The following is a 20,065-nucleotide window of genomic DNA, read 5'->3' as shown; positions in this document are numbered from 1 at the left end:
CAGACCTAATTTAGACATAACAGGAGTAGAAGTTATAGGAAAAGACTATAAAGTGCAATTCGCTGCTTATTATTCCTCATTGATTTCCCCCTAATCCATTTACCTCTATTTCTAAATGGTTAGATTTAATAATTACATTCTTACCTCCATCAAGGCTCTTAATAAACTGCAATCATGCCCATCAACAATAAGTAGATAGACCCTGCTTCAAAAAGCTGACTGTTCCAGGTGAATCTTACTTTTTATTAAGCACTTAAGGTTAATTATAACTGTCAATCCATCAAAAATAATTACTTCTAAATTGAATCCTTTGCTAGAGGAAATTAAATTAAAGTAATGACAAATAACTCTACAGCTGGGTGTCCAAGAAGTAGTGAGCCCACTTCAGGTTACTGTTCAAACTTTCTAAAATGCTGAACACTGAAAGAATATGACTAACTTAGAAAAATGCTTAGATTTCTTTTTAATCATGTGGCTTGGTCTCAAGGAATTTCCTCCAGAAAACAAGCTGACACAGCAAGAGTGAAACCTAGCACATAAGAGTTAGAGGCCTTTTGATAGCAAGAAGTCTGGAAGTAGTCTAAGGCCTAAGCCTGGGATGTAACGTAAACATCTGGTCAGGATTGCTAAATGGATCAGAGGTTATCTTGGTACAAGTGCAATGTGACATGACCTGGCTCCTTCTATATTAGAATATACAGATGCTGAACCCAACATACTTCTATGGTTCAAATTCTGATCTGTCAGGGTGTGGGACAAAAATGCATTTGTTTCAATAAAGTTGGATCCTTGGTTGACCAGGCTTGGGCTTGTCATTTCTGCTGGAATTAATGGGGAAAGAAATTTCCCTTCAAACTATCACCAAACTAGAGACAGCTTCTTGGACAGCTCATTTAGGCCTCATCTGCACAGGCCAAAAGAGCTGTCCAAGAAGCTGTCTCTATTTTGGTGATAGTTTGAAGGGAAATTTTCAGATAACACAAGGCCCAAATCCCAGTTCTGGTGCAAGTAACCAAGGGGACGTCTGGCGTGTTCAGCATCAGTGCTAGGGGATTGCAGCCTTAAAACAAAGTAAAATAACCTACCTCTTACTCTGAATTTTCTGGGAAGATCCAGAACCCTCCATTTCCATGCTGTGGTAGCTATCTGCATTGGTGTCTTGCTGAGCTGCTCAGCACATCCGTTGCCATCATGGGTCACTCACTCTGACCCCAGCAGTAAGTGAAATACAGTATGGTGGCAGCAGACATACCAGTTAATAATAATAATAATAATAATTATTATTATTATTATTATTATTATTATTTATATACCGCTATTCCAAATTCCAAATTCGATCACAGCAGTGTACAACAGAAGTGATACATTATAACATTAATTAACATGTATCACCAACAACATGTTAAAAACATCCCAATACAATTTAAAAACTATAAAACATACAACCTTTTAAAGCATGCACACAAAAACTAGCTGGATAAACTGTTGTATATCAGAAGGGAGAACCGTATAACATCAGGACATATGGGGGAAAGCTTGTCGGAAGAGGAAGGCCTTTAATTTCTTCCTAAAAAGATCAAGAGAAGTGACGGAGCGGAGCTCGTTGGGAAGGCAAAGCTGCACTCCTGTCTTTAGGACTGGACCATGGCTTTTGCGTGGCTTCTGGCCTCTTAGGACATATGCATCATTTAAACAGCATACCTCCAAAGTGACCTGAAGCAGCTTTATTTTGGCCTGTCTGTTCGGGCCCATTGTTAGGAATTTGGGGTCACTTAAGAATGAGAGAGGTCAGGGTTTTGGGGTTTTTTTTTTAAAGCCCAGACCATGAGGAACGACTTAGGGAGCTGCGGATGTTTAGCCTGGAGAAAAGAAGATTAAGAGGTGATATGATAGCCCTGTTTAACTATTTGAAGGGATGTCATATTGATGAGGGAGCAAGCTTGTTTTCTGCTACTCCAGAGAACAGGACCCGGAACAATGGATGCAAGCTCCAGGAAAAGAGATTCCACCTCAACTTTAGGAGGAACTTCCTGACAGTAAGGGCTGTTCAACAGTGGAACACACTCCCTCGGAGTGTAGTGGAGTCTCCTTCCTTGGAGGTCTTTAAGCAGAGGCTGGATGGCCATCTGCCGGGAATGCTGTGATTTGGATTTTCTGCGTGGCAGGCGGTTGGACTAGATGACCCCTGTGGTCTCTTCCAACTCTACGATTCTATGACTAAATTGTAGTGACTGATATTTCCTTTTAAATATTTCCTTCCTTCCTTTCCTAAGGGAAGCAGCATACAGTGGTCAGAGACAAAGGTGTAGAGAATGAGGGCTGGATAATGGAATCACTTTGATTGCTTTCAACATCCTACCCCTTCCTGATAGATTCACAAAATCTCGAACTACTATAGGATAAGCAGGCAGAAATAACAACTGACCAATAAATAAATAAGTAAATACTCCCTAGAGTAACAAGTCAGGAATTGTTGTGCATAAGCTGTAGCACTGTAACACACAAAAAAGGCATTGTTTTGGACCTCCTCTGAGACATGAGGGAGGTTCAAGAGGATGATGGTCCCTTCCTGCAGCTGGATGTTGTCTGGCCTCACACATTGCCTTCTGGCCACTACATGGTTGTTGGAGTGATGGAATCAGGAGAGTAAGTTAAGGGCACAGGGAAGGGGAGTTAAGCCTGATGGATCTTTGTACTCTGCCAGTGTGGTTGAGAATATCAGCTCCCACCCCCCACTGCGTTCTCAGTACTCTGACGTATATTTTAATGTAATGTCACATTTTAATGTAGTCCTTAGACTTCAATCCAAAACATTAAATTAATATACTATATGTTCCACTGAGCACAGAAGGAAAGATGTAAAATTATATAAGTAGTTTGGTTTGTTTATTTTAAACCACAATCCTTTGTAAGATTTCTTATAGTTTAGTATCTAGAATTTGTACAGATGTTACATTTGTGCATTTCTTCCAAACAAACCTGTCTCTGGCTAATGAAAACCTGGTTTGCTGATTTATGTTTATTAGCAGAGGTGGCTAACCCCAGACTATGTAATTCCACTTTTGAGTTCATCATCTGTGCTAAATGCTTGAAAGGATGGGAGTATCCGGTGAGTTCCCATTTAACTCAAAGCAGCTGCAGGAGAAGCAGCAGTATAGTGGGCCCTGGTTATCTAATGGTGTTCACTGCCAGGACCCCCATGGATACCAAAATCCATGGATGCTCAAGTCCCTTTTTGTACAGTGTCCCTTATATAAAATAGCAAAATGGTGGCCTTTTCTTTTGTGTGTATATGCAAGCTTGCTGATTAATTGCTCAAGATTTTTATATTTATAGAAAATGTTTGTTGTGCAAGATTGCTGGTTTTTTTAATGTGTAGAAAAAGTAAAAAAAAAATACATGTGACTGGCTGGAAACAGTTTTCTTTACAACCCCCCACAATTCCCCCTCCCCTCACACACATACTCAACCCATAGAAAAATCCCCTAACACGACAGGTTGTGTGAATTCTGAGCACAATTTTTTTCCCTCCTATTATTTTACTCTTCTACTTTCCTGAGCATTGAAAAATAGTATTCTAACCTTGAATAATTCAAGGTTCAGTAAATAATAGAAGAGGAGAGAGAGCATACCAAAATATTGCAATACACATCTTGTGGATACTAGAGGCTGGTAAGGTAAATTCAGTGGACTCAAGGGGCAATTTTTTTACCTTTGAATTAGGCCAACCAACTCCTTCTCCCCTCTCTTTAGTTTTCTAATTTCCTTGACATTCAACACTGTTACTCAGGTGAGCTCTGAGCTAACTTAGATAAATTTGGAGTGGTTTTCTTCAGTGTGTGTGAAAGGATATCCCTTTGCAAACTGCAGCATTATGCTGAGTATGCTGGTATCTCAGCCTTTTTTCTCAGTGGTCCTGTTCTGACCATATTTCTGTTTGCTATTAGGAGTGATATCATGATCTCAGTTAAAGATCATACTGTGGCAGCTGCTACTAATTCAATATTTATGTGGTGCTAGTTTACAGGGTAAGAAAATAACCACTGTAAATATTAAATAAATACATCTGAAGCATGTGTTGAAATCCAACATGACAGATGAATTTGCTCAGATTTTCAGACTGCCATTCACAAAAGGTCAGGTTGGAAAATCATCAAGGTAAAAAGCAAAATCCATATACACATTAGCACTATTTTTTAAAATATATTTCCATTGTTGAATGGCAGGCCAAGAACTAAATTGTACAATTAATCTAAAAGAATATCAACATTTGGATATGGTCTGGTCTCCAGAGGAAGAGTCTTACAAGATTAGGGATGGCTTGTTTGGGCTGGTTTATCAGACAATACCAAGAGTGAAGTTGGAAGTGTATTTAGTTCATCTTAGATGTCCTTCTAGGCATGGACAATATGGTGGGATTTCACTCACAGCAGTTCAGTCCATGCAAAGTTTACCAGATTAAGCCTAGCAGTATGAATGCTATAATTCTGTCTATACTGTAAATCACATTTAATTTTTTCAGCACAGATATGCCTCCTCCTCCTCCTCTTTCTATGAAGAACCTATCATATTCTAAACACTGTAGAATTTCATGAATAATTCTTCAAATTCTGTTTCTTTTTTTAAAAAAATGGAAACTGAGTACAACCTAAAATTCAGTTCTTTCTATGTGAGTATCCTTTAGACTTAGCCCTTGGTATCCATAGATTCCTTATCCATGGCGTTAACCATCCACAGCTTGAAAATATTTTAAAAATATATAAATTCTAAAAAGCAAACCTTGATTTTGCCATTTTATATAAGGGACACAATTTTACTACACAATTGTATTTAATAGTACTTGAGCATCCATGGATTTTAATATCCATGGAAGGTCCTGGAGTCAAACCCCAGCAGATACCAAGGGCTCAATGTACAATCACTTGCAGATATGGAGGTGAAGCTGGCTTTCCAGAGTGATGAACAATATATCCTGTTTTTGGGGAGGGAGCAAATAAGAAGGAAACAATAGTACATTTCTTTGAGCCAGAGAACATTATCATGTTATCATGTTTTGAGGTTCTAACAAAAGCTGAAGTTTTCAAGAATGTGTATATTTCAGATCTTGAGCTCTAGTGTCTTTTTTTCTAAGACATTTTCCCCACAACATGGAAACTCTTGTGGTACCTCACATATGCTCAGATCAAGTTTTGTTTGCTATTTGATTCATAGGCCATTGCTTATTTGAAATGGGTCCTTTCTTCAACAGTGGGTATACTGCAATGAAACAGTGAAAGCACAGAATTTTCTACTGTATGCTTATACTATAGTTAAAGACTTTTCACTTTGTTAAATGACAATTTATCAACCAAAGACTCACAGACTTGCTATGACAATAACTCAGATACATTATCTAAAATAACCCAAGAGAAGCGATGGAGGGATTCTTCTGTAAGACATTTTAAAAATAAAACAAAAATTAAGTTTTTTTTTTAAAGGAGAGAAATGAGTTCCTTAGAAAAGTGGGAAGTAGATAGAGAGTCAGCACAATTGTATATCATTTGTCACCAGAAATCTGTCAAGGAATCATCTTTACTATTATGCAGTTATCATCTTTGTGTGCTCTTCCCCTCTCATGTGCTGTTCCCCCCAACACACACACACACACACACACACACACTATTCTGAAAGCAATGCTCAAGGAATAGAAAATGTATTTTCTGCTTCTTGCAAAGCTTCTGTTGGTCAGAAGCAAAGAAAATAAATTGAGTTTCTCTTGCCTCCTGAACTGTTGGTAATAATAAGTTATATTGGAGGAATGGTAGGATATGAAGGAATTAGAGGGGGAAATACCCCCAGCTCACTGTATTTTCCTATGTATGCCCCCAAAAAATACTCTAGAGAGAATCCTTCAGAATCAGTTTTCTGGTGGGTTAGTGAGCTGAAAGATTAAGTAGTGAAATGTTCTGCTATGATCATCCATGGCAATCTATTGCATTTTTGTATTAGCACATGTGTCCTGATTTTCTGATGCCTACACTTTTATATTGCTTTCAAAACTGAACAAATAGAATATGGCAAGTCAAAAAAGGACAAGGAGATGCTTGTTTGCTTACCTCCATCTAGTTCTTCAGCACCAAAATGATTCCTGTAGAATAGCATAATCTCAATCTTGTAGCACTTGTAGATAGTCACTAAACAAACAAGTAGTAGCAGAATAGCACCAAGCCCACCAGCAAGCTCAACTGTATACATCAGCTCTGCAAAGAATTATAAAACTTAATAATTACCACATTCCAATTGAAGGCAGAATGTATTATCATGTCAGGGAGGGAGAAACGCCTGTTAACAATTCTCAAGTACTTGAAGGATTTTTTGTATGTTGGAAACAGGCTGAGATTTTACAGTGTATTGATACAAGGAGAGCATCATTTTAACTGGAAACAATAACTACAGTTAGATTTTGTTGAGCATATGAACAACAGAACAATAGATATAACATACATGCTTCATCTACACTGCACAAATAATCCAGGTTGATATTGCTTCAACTGCCATAGCTCAGTGCTGTGGAATTTTGGGAACGGTAGGTTTGTGAAATGATTAGCCTTGTCTGTCAGAGAACTCTGGTACCACAACAAGCTGCAGTTTTCAGGATTCCATAGCACTGAGCCATGGCAATTAAAGTGGTGTCAATCTGGATTATTTCTATGCAGGCATAGTCAATCTATATAGGAGGCTTCATCCAAGGAAGTTATGGGGTGGTAGTTTGTTTGTTTGCATTCTTATGGATTTTTCTTTTCTCAAAATGTAAATATCTGAAGATAAATTATATCATGTTTCCCGGTTTCTCATAGCTTAGTTCTGCTTTAATATTTCACACCATTCCCTTTTGATATACAGTTCATCTCCTTATTCACCTCTCCATAAACAGGTTGTATCTCCTTTACTTTCAGATGTTGCAAATCACCCCAATTTGTAATTTCTGCCATGCTGCCATTCAAAATCAAAACGTGACTACTTTCTTGTGTTACATTCTACCACAGTAAAATTATGGGATGGGTTGAGATCACTGTCATGTGGCTTAATTACCAAGGATAAAAAAGGCCAAGGCAACTGCAGCTGTCAAGAATCTCCTTAGTAATATCACTTATCAGATAAGAAGTGGAAATTTTAAAGTCACCAGTGCCCATTGCCTTCACATTTGCTGAATAGTTGCACATGGAAAGACATACCAGTTACAGTTGTGAGTCAACAGTCTCGCTGTTGTTGCAGACAAGGAAATATTAGATTAAAAGATATACTCCTAAATGCCATGAGGCTGTTGCATTGTTTCATGAAATGTACTGAAAAACATGCAACACTTTATGGGCAGTAATATTTCTATCATCCAGCCTTTGAAAAATTACTGTAGCTAGCATCGGGAGCTAGTTAAAAATAGGTTTACAGATGGAAAGAGAACGCAGAATAAAAGCACTATGTTTTGTATGCCTTATTAACTGACTAGATTTTTTTAATAGTTTGTCTTTACGACACTGGATGGCAACTGTGAAGTTGTCTATTTGCACATAATATAATTGGCAGCAAAGTCATGCAGATCTAAGGCTAGGCACAGCCAAAATGGTGTTTTTAATGCAACCACTCTGGAAATGGGTACTCTGGAAATGGATACGGCTAGCACTGGGCTTGAGCTATTGCAGTGCTCACATTGAAGTACTTGGTGTCCACCAGTAAAAAAATATACTCAACATAAGTCCCATTATTTCTGGCAAGAGTTATCCAAGCATAGATGTACATGAAATTACAGCCATCAATGAGAATGATATGGTCTACATCTCATCCCATTAAAGATGTTTTTTAAAAATGATTTTGAGTTGATTCTCTCACGAGTATAAACTCCAGTCCCCAAGGAGACTCTAGTTTGTGAAAACCAGTGAAATAACAAATTTGTCCTTCCTTGAGGTACTACAAGACTCTTGATTGTTTTTGCTTACATACTCTAGCTTGATAGTTTTACCTTGTTCTTATGCAGGTATTTTATTTACAGTGTATAGTTATGTATTTCAGTTAAAGAAATGTGAACCTTGGAGGGGGGGATTGTGAGCAATAGAAGTTATTTTCACTACCTAGATATGTTTAGGTTTTTGTTATTGCAATGCATGCTGCTTCTATAAAAGATTCAGTATTCTTTAAAACAGAATAGAATGTAATTAAATATGAGTTTTACTTTTGAAAGGATTCATGTTTTCATACTGTTCTCGACAAAATGGTAACGTTACTTCTTTTATATTCCATGGTTTTAAGATCAGGAATGTTAGTTCCACATATTTGGTATATTTCTTATCTGTAGAGAAAAATATGTTTGTTTCCCTCAAATAAATAAACTCACAACAGTTTCATTAGAAGAGTAATAAAATGGGCTAGAAAATAAATGGAAATGGAAATTATATGGCACTGGATTACCATAGCTCTGTTTATCACTTTCTGCCACATGTGATGCAGCTGTTCAGTGGTTACCAGAAGATGGGAATTTAATGTGCTAGGTTGCTAGGTGCAAAACATACCATTTATGTGCCTTCAGTAATGATAATGTATTGAAGCAAGGGGAAAAATGCTAGCATAGAAAAGTAACCTAGTATTATTGTAAGATTAAGTAGAATAAATGGAAAATATTTCATGGAGTTTTTAATTCAACAATTATTCTGCATTTCCCTGAATGGATATGCTACAAAAGATATGGATGTCTCCCTTGCATGATGTTTTTGCAGAGTTTTCTTTGTTAGGACTATAAAATCCCTGCATTACTTATATACTTCAATTCTGAGAGAGATAATTTACATCAGATAGGAGGGACTGGAATATGGCAAACCTACCCACAGAAGTTATGAGAAAACACTTTGAGGGTGTATACACACTGCAAAATTGTAGCCATTTGATACCATTTAACTACCAAAGTAGTACTGTGATTTGTAGTTTTGGTGAGGTTCTGTTATTTCAAACACAGCATTAAACCTTTTTGGCAGAGAATTCTGGGTATATCATGAAACTATAAACCTCAGGATTACGGAGAGTGGAGCCATTACATTTAAAATCATAATACTATCATTATGGGATGTGAAGTCAGAACCAATCTGTGAGATGAGAAGTACAATCCAGAGAAAATTTGTCAGGCTTTATCCTTTTGGTTTCAGAGGTTTGCATTTTCTCTCCTAGCTGGTGAAGAGAGGAAGGCTTCCAAGCAACCTCAGAGAGTAAAAGAACTCCCTTTACTCTCTTGAGGTTGTTTTTTCAAATGAAGTTCTACTGTGCTGCCTAGCCCTAGGCTCAAGCTGCCAAAAAATCACCACACAACACTAGGCCTTCTCTGTTCATCTCCTTTCCTTTCCCTTCTTTTTCTGCCTTCTGGGCCTGTCAGGGAAAGTGAATAGGGAATGGAAGAATAAAGTGGCAATGCTACCCCTATGCAATAGGAACCAGAGCCTGCAGCGCAGGATGGGGCTTCTGCCAGTGCAGTCTTCTTGCATAGGTTCATGCTTCATTGCCACTGCAACATTTTAACCTACTCACTGGCCAACAAAAGAGAGATCTGGGATTTACTTCTTCAACTGGCCCAGCTGGCTGGGACATTTTTCAGTCCCTTCAGTTGGGGATTTTCCAGGTTTCTCAGGATAAATGGCAACCCTATCCATGAGCCTCTTTTATTGCTGTGTTTTGATCCCACACATTCTGGAAGTGATATATGGTCACCCACTCTTATGGTATTTAGCTATGGAAAATATCCATAGAGTATTAATCACCTTAATCAAATGCAGGAACCTCCTCCCTCCATTTTACGATCAGCTGATAAAAGCAGTCCAGGTGTAGACCATGGTAATCTCATGCCTCTACACCAAGGAATCAAGACACATATATAACATTGACAATAGCTCCTATTACTCCCATTACATTTTGATTAATATTAGAAGGCAGTTTCTTCTGGTAAGTTTATGCTTCCTGAGATATGCAAAAGGCTTCTGCTACTTATGTTCCTGGAGGATGGAGATCCCGTTTTAATTTTAAAAAAAGATTTTGTTATATCGTCACCTTCCCACCCATTCTGTCAAGATTGGAGAAGAAGAATCAGAAAGTGTATTTCAGACCTGCTTAGCCTTTGTGCTGTGATGTTAAAATTGCAGACTTGTCCTCTTTAAGCCCTGAGTGTGAACTGTGAAAACTGCAGAGGAAAATTACCAACCATTTCCTAGGGGAAATTGTATTCTGTTAAACACAACAAATGAATGAGTGCCCAAGAGTTACATTTGAGGGCAAAGCAATCATTTAGTTACAGACAATTAACAATAGTCTTTGGGTAGCACAAGCTTGAATCTACTCCAAGGGAAAAGCCCATTGATTAGTAATTCTGTTGTGTGTGTGTGTGTGTGTGTGTGTGTGTGTGTGTGTGTGTGTGTGTATATATATATATATATATATATATAAAAATAAATTGCTTCTTTTTGAAACAAGATTTGCTACAAACATTTTAACCAATGGCTACACTTGTTCTCTTATAAGCATAGTTTGACCAAGAAACTGAGTGAAAAAACACAGCTAATTAAAATAAAGTACTGGCATTCTCCAGGCATATTGAATGATATCATGGGTAATAAATACATTCATTTCACAGTAATCCTTCCACAATTATCAGATGTACTTCTGGGAGATATCTTTGATCTGCACCTGGATTTGATTTTTGATAAACTTCCTCAGCAATGTCACAGAGGCAATTTACTTATCATTAACTGCACTTCCATAGAGAAGTAAATAAATGAAAAATTGTTTTCCTAACCTTCTTTCTCTCTCTGTGTGTATGTGCCTTTGGGCTGCTTGTTGACTTATGGTGACTCCATGAACCTGATAGGGTTTTCTTAGGCAAGGAATATCTAACTCCCATTTTTTGAGGCTTTATATCTACATATCTGAGGTGACAATACTCAACTTGATAATATTGTAGTCAACATTATTCTGTATGCTTTTTATCATGGATAAATGTACACAAGCATGTGATACTCATTTGTTATCCTTCTTTATGTGACTTGATTATGAATTTTTCAAATGCCTGTTAGTGTCTGTTCTCCAGTTATACTGACCTCCCTCATGTTCAGATGATTTCCCAACTTAAAGAAAATCCTCTGTAGTTTATTTCAATTGATGTGGCAGATAAGTAGTGAATTATACAAAAATATGATTTGCATTTAAAGATTATTTAAAGGTGTTTTCGAAACAGATTTCAAGATTTCAGTTATTCAATTAATAGACTGACTAACAATCTATAAATATAAATGTCAGTCCTCAAAAATGTATCAGAGAATAACAATGCTGGATCACATTAAAGACTCATGTCATTTAGCATTCTGTTAACACGGTGGCATTCTAAAACTGGCATTTAGAAGTTTGCCACTTCTTATATTAAAGATAACATACTAGGGGTTCTAGGAGACATCTTATTCACAGGGTCACCATGCATTGAGATTGATTCGAAGGCAGTTAACAACAGCAACAACTAGCATGACCAGTAGGTAGTGCTCATAACATTATTAAATATGACCTAGATAGCTTGGGTCTAGGTCATCATAAGGACTGTACTCTCTCAAATGAACCTGTCCAGATCTTGAGATCTGAAGGCAAGGCCCTTTTCTTGTTTCCATTACTCTCAGGTACATCCAGGACATCCAGGACATGAGAGAGGGCTCAGTGACTACTCCTAGGATCTGAAACTTCCTTCCATTCAATTAGCTGGTTAACACTACATAATTAACCTATAAGAGGACAAACTTCCTTTATCAATTCTAAAACTTCCATGTTCACTTTCACTGGATGTCTCTGGGTTCAGAAATGAAGACAGGGCAGTCCAATATAATTTTCCTAGAAGATTGAGTAGGCACTTCCAATGACAGGTAGTAAAATGCAATTAGGGGACAAAGGTGCCAAGATGAGTATATAAATGTATGAATTGACTTATCTCTGTTTCCCCACTATTCCCGCTGTTTTCCCCACTATAGTGTACTTTCCACATGTTTCGTATGAGTGTATGAAAGCTTATGCATTCTTCTTTCTTTCTTTTAGGACTTTACTGAATGAGATAGAAAAAAGGCAAAACTGATCACGAGAGTAGCAGCTTTGTCTGTGCTGCTCCGCATGCCCTTGTAGCACTTCTGCTCTCTTTTCAAGGGGAGATGATGAGCAAAATGCACCTTTCGCCAGGTGATCACAAGTCCACATTCAGAAGTGTCCATGAAAGAATGGATGGTGAAACAACATTAAGGACAATGATGAACCATTGTTTCTCCTTGAATTACAATTCACGAACTCTTAATAGAACCACTTCCTCTACAGCTCTTACTGCTAGGAGGTGGGGGCATCTGGGCAATCTGTTCTCCTATCCGATATCCGAAGTAGCCTGGCTGATAGACTCATTTATCAACTAGAGTTCTAAAATATCATATACTTTCTGCCACCAAACCTCATTTTCAAAATTGACAATGACCATTTGCACTGACTATGAGGAATTTGCCAGAGGATGTTGTAGCACATTATTGCAAATTTGCATGTACTATGCAATGCAGTTCAAAAAGGAAAATATTGTTTATATTCAGACATATGTTTTCCCCAAGTTATCATCAGGAACAACTGCCAGATGCTGATGCAGAAAATGTATTGTAGTTGCATCCTATGTTTGTATCATAAGTTTTCAGTCTGAAGAAGTTCTGTACTGTTAAAGAATTGTGCAATTTCTTTAGGCTACAAAGAGAGTTATTGCTGTTTGCCCACTCAGGCCTTATCTTTCACAATCACTCCCCACCCATTCTACTTTCCACTCAGCTGCTCATCCCAGCTGGGAAAGTACACAAAAGTGACAGAGAAAATGAGAAAAGTAATATTCTTTTCTTTTTCTCTCTCTTCTCTTTGTGAAGTTTCTATGATTTTACAGCCTAGACCAACTGGTTGGGTGCCAGTCCCAGGCTGAAAGGCATATAGTTCTGCGAAGGAACTCTCACGCTTCTATATACACTTGGTCCTCCAAATTCATGGCTTTGACATTTGCAGTTTTGATTATTTGTTAGGACAAAGCAGGGTGCACACACACTCCTCCTTCTCCCTCGCAGGCTTTTTCCCGGGGGGGCGGGGAGCCCAGGAGGAAAAGCCAGGAATGGTGTGCATGCCAATCCCTTCCTTTCCCAGTCAGATCACTGCATTCTCCAGGCACCGATCTGCCCAGGAAAGGGGAGAGGATGGATGCATGCCCTCCCCATTCCTGGGCTGATGGCTGCCTGGGCAAAGCAGTCACCCATCCACCCAGAAAAGAGCCTTGAAAGAGATGGATCTATTCTTTCCCCTTTCCCAAGTGGATGGGTGCCAGGCACCCATATGCCCAGGAAAGGGGCAGGAAACCAGTTAAAGGAATTGGAGGATGGGGAAAACATAGGAGTGTGTGCGTGACTGATCCTCTTCCCTACCCACCCATTTATTTAACTGGCTTCTGTGGGGGGAGCAGTTATTCACATTTTTTTCCTATATTTGTGGGGGCCCTGGGCCCTAACTCCCACAAATGTAGAAGGCTGAATATACTTATTTGGACTAAGATTGCTCCCTTCCCAGTTCCAAATGGGAAAAGGAAAGCACTGAACGTGTGTGTGTGTGTGTGTGTGTGTGTGTGTGTGTGTGTAACCTTTGCAAGTCCCAAACAGAGTCTTCATAACAATATTTGAGCCCATGCTTGCAGTATCATTGCATACAATTTTCATTAGCACCGAATCATTAGAACAAATTCAGACTCTTCATTCATTTTGTTCCCCTCACACCCATTTCTCAATAAACAGGATTAATATTCTAGATTAAGAGTAATTTCTAGCTAAATTTGAGCCATATATATTTCATGTACTGCAGAACTACAATTCACAGAGTTACTTAATTTATGGTGTCAGTTTCTGTGCATAAATCAGCCATGTGGTTGCTGGAGAGGAAAGACAAACAAACAGAAACAATGTCTCAGATCCTATTTAGTACCAGCAGAACAAAAAGCCTTGGCATCTTGATTGCATGAGATTGCCTACTGCAGATGTTTGTAAGTAGTGGCCACTGCTATAAAGATGTACATCTTATGCAGAAAGTTCATCATAGGTGACACAGTGTGCAAGTAACAAGAATATCAAGAAGCTCATATTATAGTCTGTTCCACCAGCTTTGGTTGATAATTTCAGTAAGAAGAGAAAGAAACTATTTCTGATGTTAAATTTGCAGGCTGAAATTCTTTATTATCTACTTAGAAACTTAATTCTCTTTGCTATGTAGCTAAGTAGTGCTTACCACTCTAATCCCTACTTACTGGACAGCTGCTGCTGCAAGAAACAGGACTTTGTTCCCCTGTTGGTTTGGAAGCAGTTGACTGATATCCCCATCCAATGCCAGGAATGATCTCTAGTGCAACAGGCAGGGTCCCTGTCACAATTGCTTCTCACACAGGAGACCACTCACACAAAGGAGGGTAGTTGCTTTTCAACTGCTGGTGAACAGATCTCTGTTGCTTGCAGCAGCAGCTCCCAAACTGGGGGACTTCCATAGTCCCTACTTATTCCTCAAACTAGTGATTAACACAGGAACTATGAGTACAAATGAGTCATGGATGCATAACATTAGGTTATGCATTTGTAGCTGCCTTAGCGAATTCTGGCTGTTCTCTGTATCTGACAGATTTATAAACCTATCAGAGCTTTGTCTCACAGGGATTTTGCGATAAAAGATATTTGAGAATTCTGGATGCATTTGCATATAATATTAATAATATTCAGAATCACCATTTAATATTAAAATACCTGCATTGTTACATTTCTATTTTGGGGGAAATGGGTATTTTTAAAAGATATGTTAAAATGCCTCTCTGTGATGTAAAATTCTCTTGAAGTCATATACCTCTGTTGAATATTTATCCTGAGGAAATATCCTGTGCCTCTTTCTGGTTCCCTGAATTCTAGTTGCCAAACCTTCTTTGTCACTACTAAGTTTCCCAGTGCTTTCTATACCTTCAAATGACACACTCTTCCCAAAAATAAAAATAAAACTCAAAGACTAACCTGCATTGGTATGGATCAGTATGAAAAGGGATCTTGTAGGACCTTTGAGATTGTTTAAGAAAAAGAGTTGGTAGCATAGGTTTTCATAGACTTAAGTTTAGTATGTAACAGTAGCTACCATTCCATGTTACATGTTTAAGTTAGTTTTAAAAGTGCTACAAGATCAATTTGCATTCTCAAAAAAATGTAATCACATTCAGTGGACAAAAAGCCTTTCTAATTTAACAACTTCATTTTAGCTTGCCATGTTACAAAATTACAATGAATTCCAGCTGTTAAAGGCCATGTCCTTAATGGACACATTATTTGAGTAATATGCATGTGATGTGGCTGGAAAGTGAAAAAAGCAAACAGAAAGAAAACCAACTCATTTGAGATGTGGTGCTGGAGAAGGGTGCTTAGGATACCATGGGCAGCTAAAAAGACAAACAAATGGGACTTAGAACAGATCATGCCTGGAAGCCAAGATGATTAAACTGAGGCAGTCGTACTTTGGCCACATCATGAGAAGGCATGAACCTGCAGAACCTGAGCAGAACAGGTAACTGCATCTACCATTCCATGTTACACTGGGGCAACTGGCAACTAAAATCATCCAGATATGATGGATTTTTGCATTGGCTCTTCCATTGGTTCTGGGCGCCACAATTCAGAGAGGACATTGAGAAACTGGAGCGTGTCCAAAGGAGGGTGACAAAAATGGTGAAGGGTCTGGAAACCATGCCCTATGAGGAACGACTTAGGGAGCTGGAGATGTTTAGCCTGGAGAAAAGAAGGTTAAGAGGTGATATGATAGCCCTGTTTAAATATTTGAAAGGATGTCATATTGAGGAGGGAGCAAGCTTGTTTTCTGCTGCTCCAGAGAACAGGACCCGGAACAATGGATGCAAGCTCCAGGAAAAGAGATTCCACCTGAACATTAGGAGGAACTTCCTGACAGTAAGGGCTGTTCGACAGTGGAATGCACTTCCTCGGAAGGTGATAGAGTCTCTTTCCTTGGAGGTCTTTAAACAGAGGCTGGATGGCCATCTGTCAGGGATGCTTTGATTTGGATTTCCTGCATGGCAGGGGGTTGGACTGGATGGCCCTAGTGGTCTCTTCCAACTCTACAATTCTATGATTCTATGATTCTAAGAAACAAAACTGTTGTAGAACAAAGATGATATATGCCCCCAAACTGCCTTTTGCTGCAGTACAAAGAGAAAAATGGCACTTCCCTCATGAGCATCATGGAAAAAGATTGTCCACTATTAAAATCAATAATATGAAACTTCAGGAAGTAAAGAACATGAATCAGGATAAAAAAAACAGAATTACCAATTATGTGTTTGGCATAAGAGAAAAGGATGTTCATTACATCTTTAAAAATGATCTGTTGATGACAGGCATTGGACTGGGTAGAAGAGGTGGACAGTATTCCTTTTCTGTAGTGGGGATTAGTAGAGCAAGTCAGGGGGGACAATTTAACACATAGAAATTAACCACCAGGTGCTGGGAATAAGATAGCGAAGATGCTGAACAACTTTGTGGAAAGCTCTCTACATGTTTGTAAAGTCCTATGTTCTAAAAAAATAATAATGTGAAAATGTAAAAAAATGGTAAGAAGTAATTAGGCAATTAGCGGCTACTTTGTAATTTCAGCATGTCATGTAATTAAATAAGACCACGGGAGGTTAGTACCATGAAAAGCAAAAGCCTCATATTTCAGCAGTGTGCCACTGAATAAGTACATCCCCTCTCCCTTTTTATTACATTATATTGTATTATTAAGGATGATTATATTTATAAACTGTGAACTTCCTGTCTGCTTGCATTTAAATCTCATGGAAATATAAACTGTACGACAGCCCAATCCCCACTGCATAATACATACAGATGAGGTTATAAGTTTTAGCATCTGCTTGAGTTTGATGCATATGGGTGATTCATCTCACACATTTTCTGGAAGTTGAAGGAGTAAGGGAATTGGTTACACCAATGGGTGGGGGGAAAGATTATGGAATCAGCTTTCTCTCTGCTCATTAACTCCACAGTATCATTACAGTTCATAAAATATACAAAACTAGTCTAACAATGCTTCCTCAAAAAGAGACTAGAGGCAGGTCTACACTATATTCTGAGCTGCTCCTGGAGTATTCTGGCCCCAAAGTTACCCGTTACCTGGCCACTCTGCAGCAACACTGGGCAGCTGACTAGATGTGTGTCCCACTGTGCCGCCTGCTACCACTGCAAGTTGATCCAGCTCCCTGGTGATGCTGGGGAGTGCTCCAGATTTTATTGGAAGATTCAGAGCAAATGGTGAGTTTTTAAAATGTGATTTATTCAGGATGGCCGGGATTCACTATGTAATAACCCTTTCCCTATAAAAACAGTCTGCAGTCAAATCAGGCTTTTATCCCTACATTGTGTAGACAGGGGGATGCAAGAGTGGGGGGAATCTGATGTAAATGACTCCTGTAGTCATGCCTCAGGGAACACTAAACAATTATAGTCCTATTACTCATATGTAATCTTGATATTGGTTGTTCAAGGTAAAGCCTAAATTCTTTAGTAATTGAAAAGGCTACCAGTCCCAGGATTCCATAGGATGGAACCAGGGCAATTATAATAGCACTATAATTCTGTAGTGTGAATGAGCCTCTAACCCTAACAAGAACTGTCAGACATATATGTGATTCTAAAGAAGAATCAGAGTTACTGCTTCAAATGAAAATTCCTCTTTATGAAACTTTTGGATTTCTTTGAGAAAAGCCAAATATTCACATAAAAGTAACCTGATAGAGAGAGCAGTATGGGGTAAAGGTTTGATCATTGGACTACAACTTTGGAGAACAAGGTTTAATACCTTGCTCAGCCTTGGAAACCCACTGGGAGACTGTGTGCTAGTCAAACACTTTCAGCTCCAGAAAACCCTGTGACTCGTTCACCTTAGGGCTGTCGTAAATCAGAAATGACTTGAAGGCACACAACAGTCTGGAAGATGCTACAATTAGGATTTTAATGACTCTTTGGACTAAGTTTGTTACTGCGTATTTCCTTGAGTTAATCCAATTATTCATCCTAGCTAGATAATACCCATTGAAAAAATAGGAATAGAAACTATTCAACATTTCTGTATGGTTAGTGGGTCTGAGGGGCCTACATTGGCAGGCATTAACAACTGCATTGAATGTGTAACTGTCATGGCCAGCCAAGAGCAGGTCTCGGAGGATGAGGAGGAGGATGGAGTTCCTCCAGTGCAAGAGGTAATTGAGGCTACACCAGGTGTTAATCCTGCTCTGCCAGAGCCCAGCCCTGATCTCCCAGCCCAAGAGGAGGAGGCTCAGCCAGGTCCTAGTGCTGGTGGGAATCCTCTGGTGGTACAGCGGCCTAGCAGTGACTCTGGGGAGGAACCAGGCTTGGAGGTTCCCTCCTTCAGGCAGCACAGGGCTGAAAGTGCTGGCAGACGCAGATCCCAGAGAATTGCTGTGAGGCAATTAGATAACCAGCCTCACCTGGTAGGGGGAGAGCGTCCCCTATTTAGGAAGCAGAGAGACGCCAACTCAATGGCAGAGTTTATTGCATGATCCTTTGGTGTGATTGCTGCCGGCACTGGCTTCGTGTATCCTGACTCCTTGTTGCTTTGACTTTGGAACGGACTGGACTCTCATTACTTTGTGGCTGCCCTGAACTGGACTCTTGTTACCTTCTGGCTGCCCTGACCCTGGACTGGACTGACTACGGTGATCTCTGTGTTTCTGATGTCGGCTTTCGGCTTGTTCTCTCTCTCACTCCTGGCAAGGTTTGTGGACTATTTCAGCTGCTTGCTTTGCTAATTACTATCCTTATCAGCGGTGTTTGTGTGTGCTGGCTGCAGTCCAGGACAGTAACCCTCAGTAGGACTGGAGGCAAGATTAACTGTGGAATCATTATAGTATCTGAAACACTGCTGGCATAGAAATGACCAAGGCTGCAGTCTGTTTCTGGTTTTTCTTCTGGCAGTGGGAAGCTCTGTCATTGCAAGGGCAGCAATCCCACTCTTTACTGCTAACTCCTTCCACAGGACCTCTGAGCTGAACAGGAACTTTCTCAGAGCTTGACCCTATGTCATCAGATGTTCAGCACCAGTAGAGCTGCCATACAACTTGGTACATCCATTGGCTTTGTCTTTATTTTTACTTTTCCCACATGCTCACCCTCAAGAATTAGATCTTCATGTGGGAATGAAGTGGCATTCCCATCCAAAAATCAAGCTATCCTGTCCCTGGAACTCTGTTTCAGCACCTACTATTATCTACTACCACCAGTATTTTCTGCGTAACTTTCTGCTTTTGACTTTCTGTACCACCTTAGAGGGTCCTCCACCCTAAATCATCTTGTATGGCTATCTGGGAGTATAGGATTCCCTGGAAGGGAATGTGGCAAAAATTGGATAAGCCTGCTAGTTCTGTTATTCATCAGCAGGTAGTAAAGGGTTAGGCAATGAATTCTAGAAAGGGACAATTTTCACAATATTTGGGGGTAGACAGGCTATTCTGGCCTATATGATTTAACTTATTCATTGTAAATTGTCAGGAATCAAGTAAAAGTGGTTGACAAGTCTGGAGAAGATACCAAATTATTCAGGGAAATTTAATCTCAAATAGACTAAAAAGGGACTTGTTCATTTCCACATTGGGCGATCAAACAATGCAAGAACAGATAACATTTCAACTAAATAAATTTAGAGTGATCTATATAACAGAAAGAAAACTTGCTTTAACATACATACATACATACTGATAGACTCCAAAATGATTATATCCATGATTAAAGGGACCTTAGGAGACATAGTGAAAGGTAATTGAAAAATCAAGTTTGTGATAATAAATTACAGAGTAAGGGAATAAATATAAAACATCAAAAATCATAGTCATAATATAAATAAGTGGAATCCACATTCAAAATACAGTGAACCAAAAGGACTTTATCCTGTCTCAAAAAAGGCTGGAATGGTTTGG

The 20,065-nt window shown here is 39.0% G+C and overlaps 1 protein-coding gene across 5 annotated transcripts in view; it reads right to left on the bottom strand.

Moving 5' to 3' along the window:
* Positions 1–20,065, bottom strand: part of LOC149319479 (interleukin-1 receptor accessory protein-like 1) — a 1,062,352-nt gene that overhangs the window by 25,064 nt on the left and 1,017,223 nt on the right. For 4 of the 5 annotated variants that reach the window (XM_089511794.1, XM_089511793.1, XM_089511798.1 and 1 more), the window contains one exon: positions 6,096–6,239. The exons of the other annotated variant lie outside the window; for it this stretch is intronic. In XM_089511794.1, the coding sequence (XP_089367920.1) occupies positions 6,096–6,239 (144 nt within the window). The remainder of the gene's footprint in view (positions 1–6,095; positions 6,240–20,065) is intronic. 5 annotated transcript variants of the gene reach the window in all.

This window comes from Sceloporus occidentalis, unplaced genomic scaffold (assembly GCF_023333645.1).
Source record: "Sceloporus occidentalis isolate IW3139 unplaced genomic scaffold, rSceOcc1.0.p SCAF_2, whole genome shotgun sequence".
In the NCBI taxonomy this organism is placed as follows: Eukaryota; Metazoa; Chordata; class Lepidosauria; order Squamata; family Phrynosomatidae; genus Sceloporus; species Sceloporus occidentalis.
The sequence above is the reverse complement of the archived record's forward strand: the minus strand, read 5'-3'. Positions and strand labels throughout refer to the sequence as shown.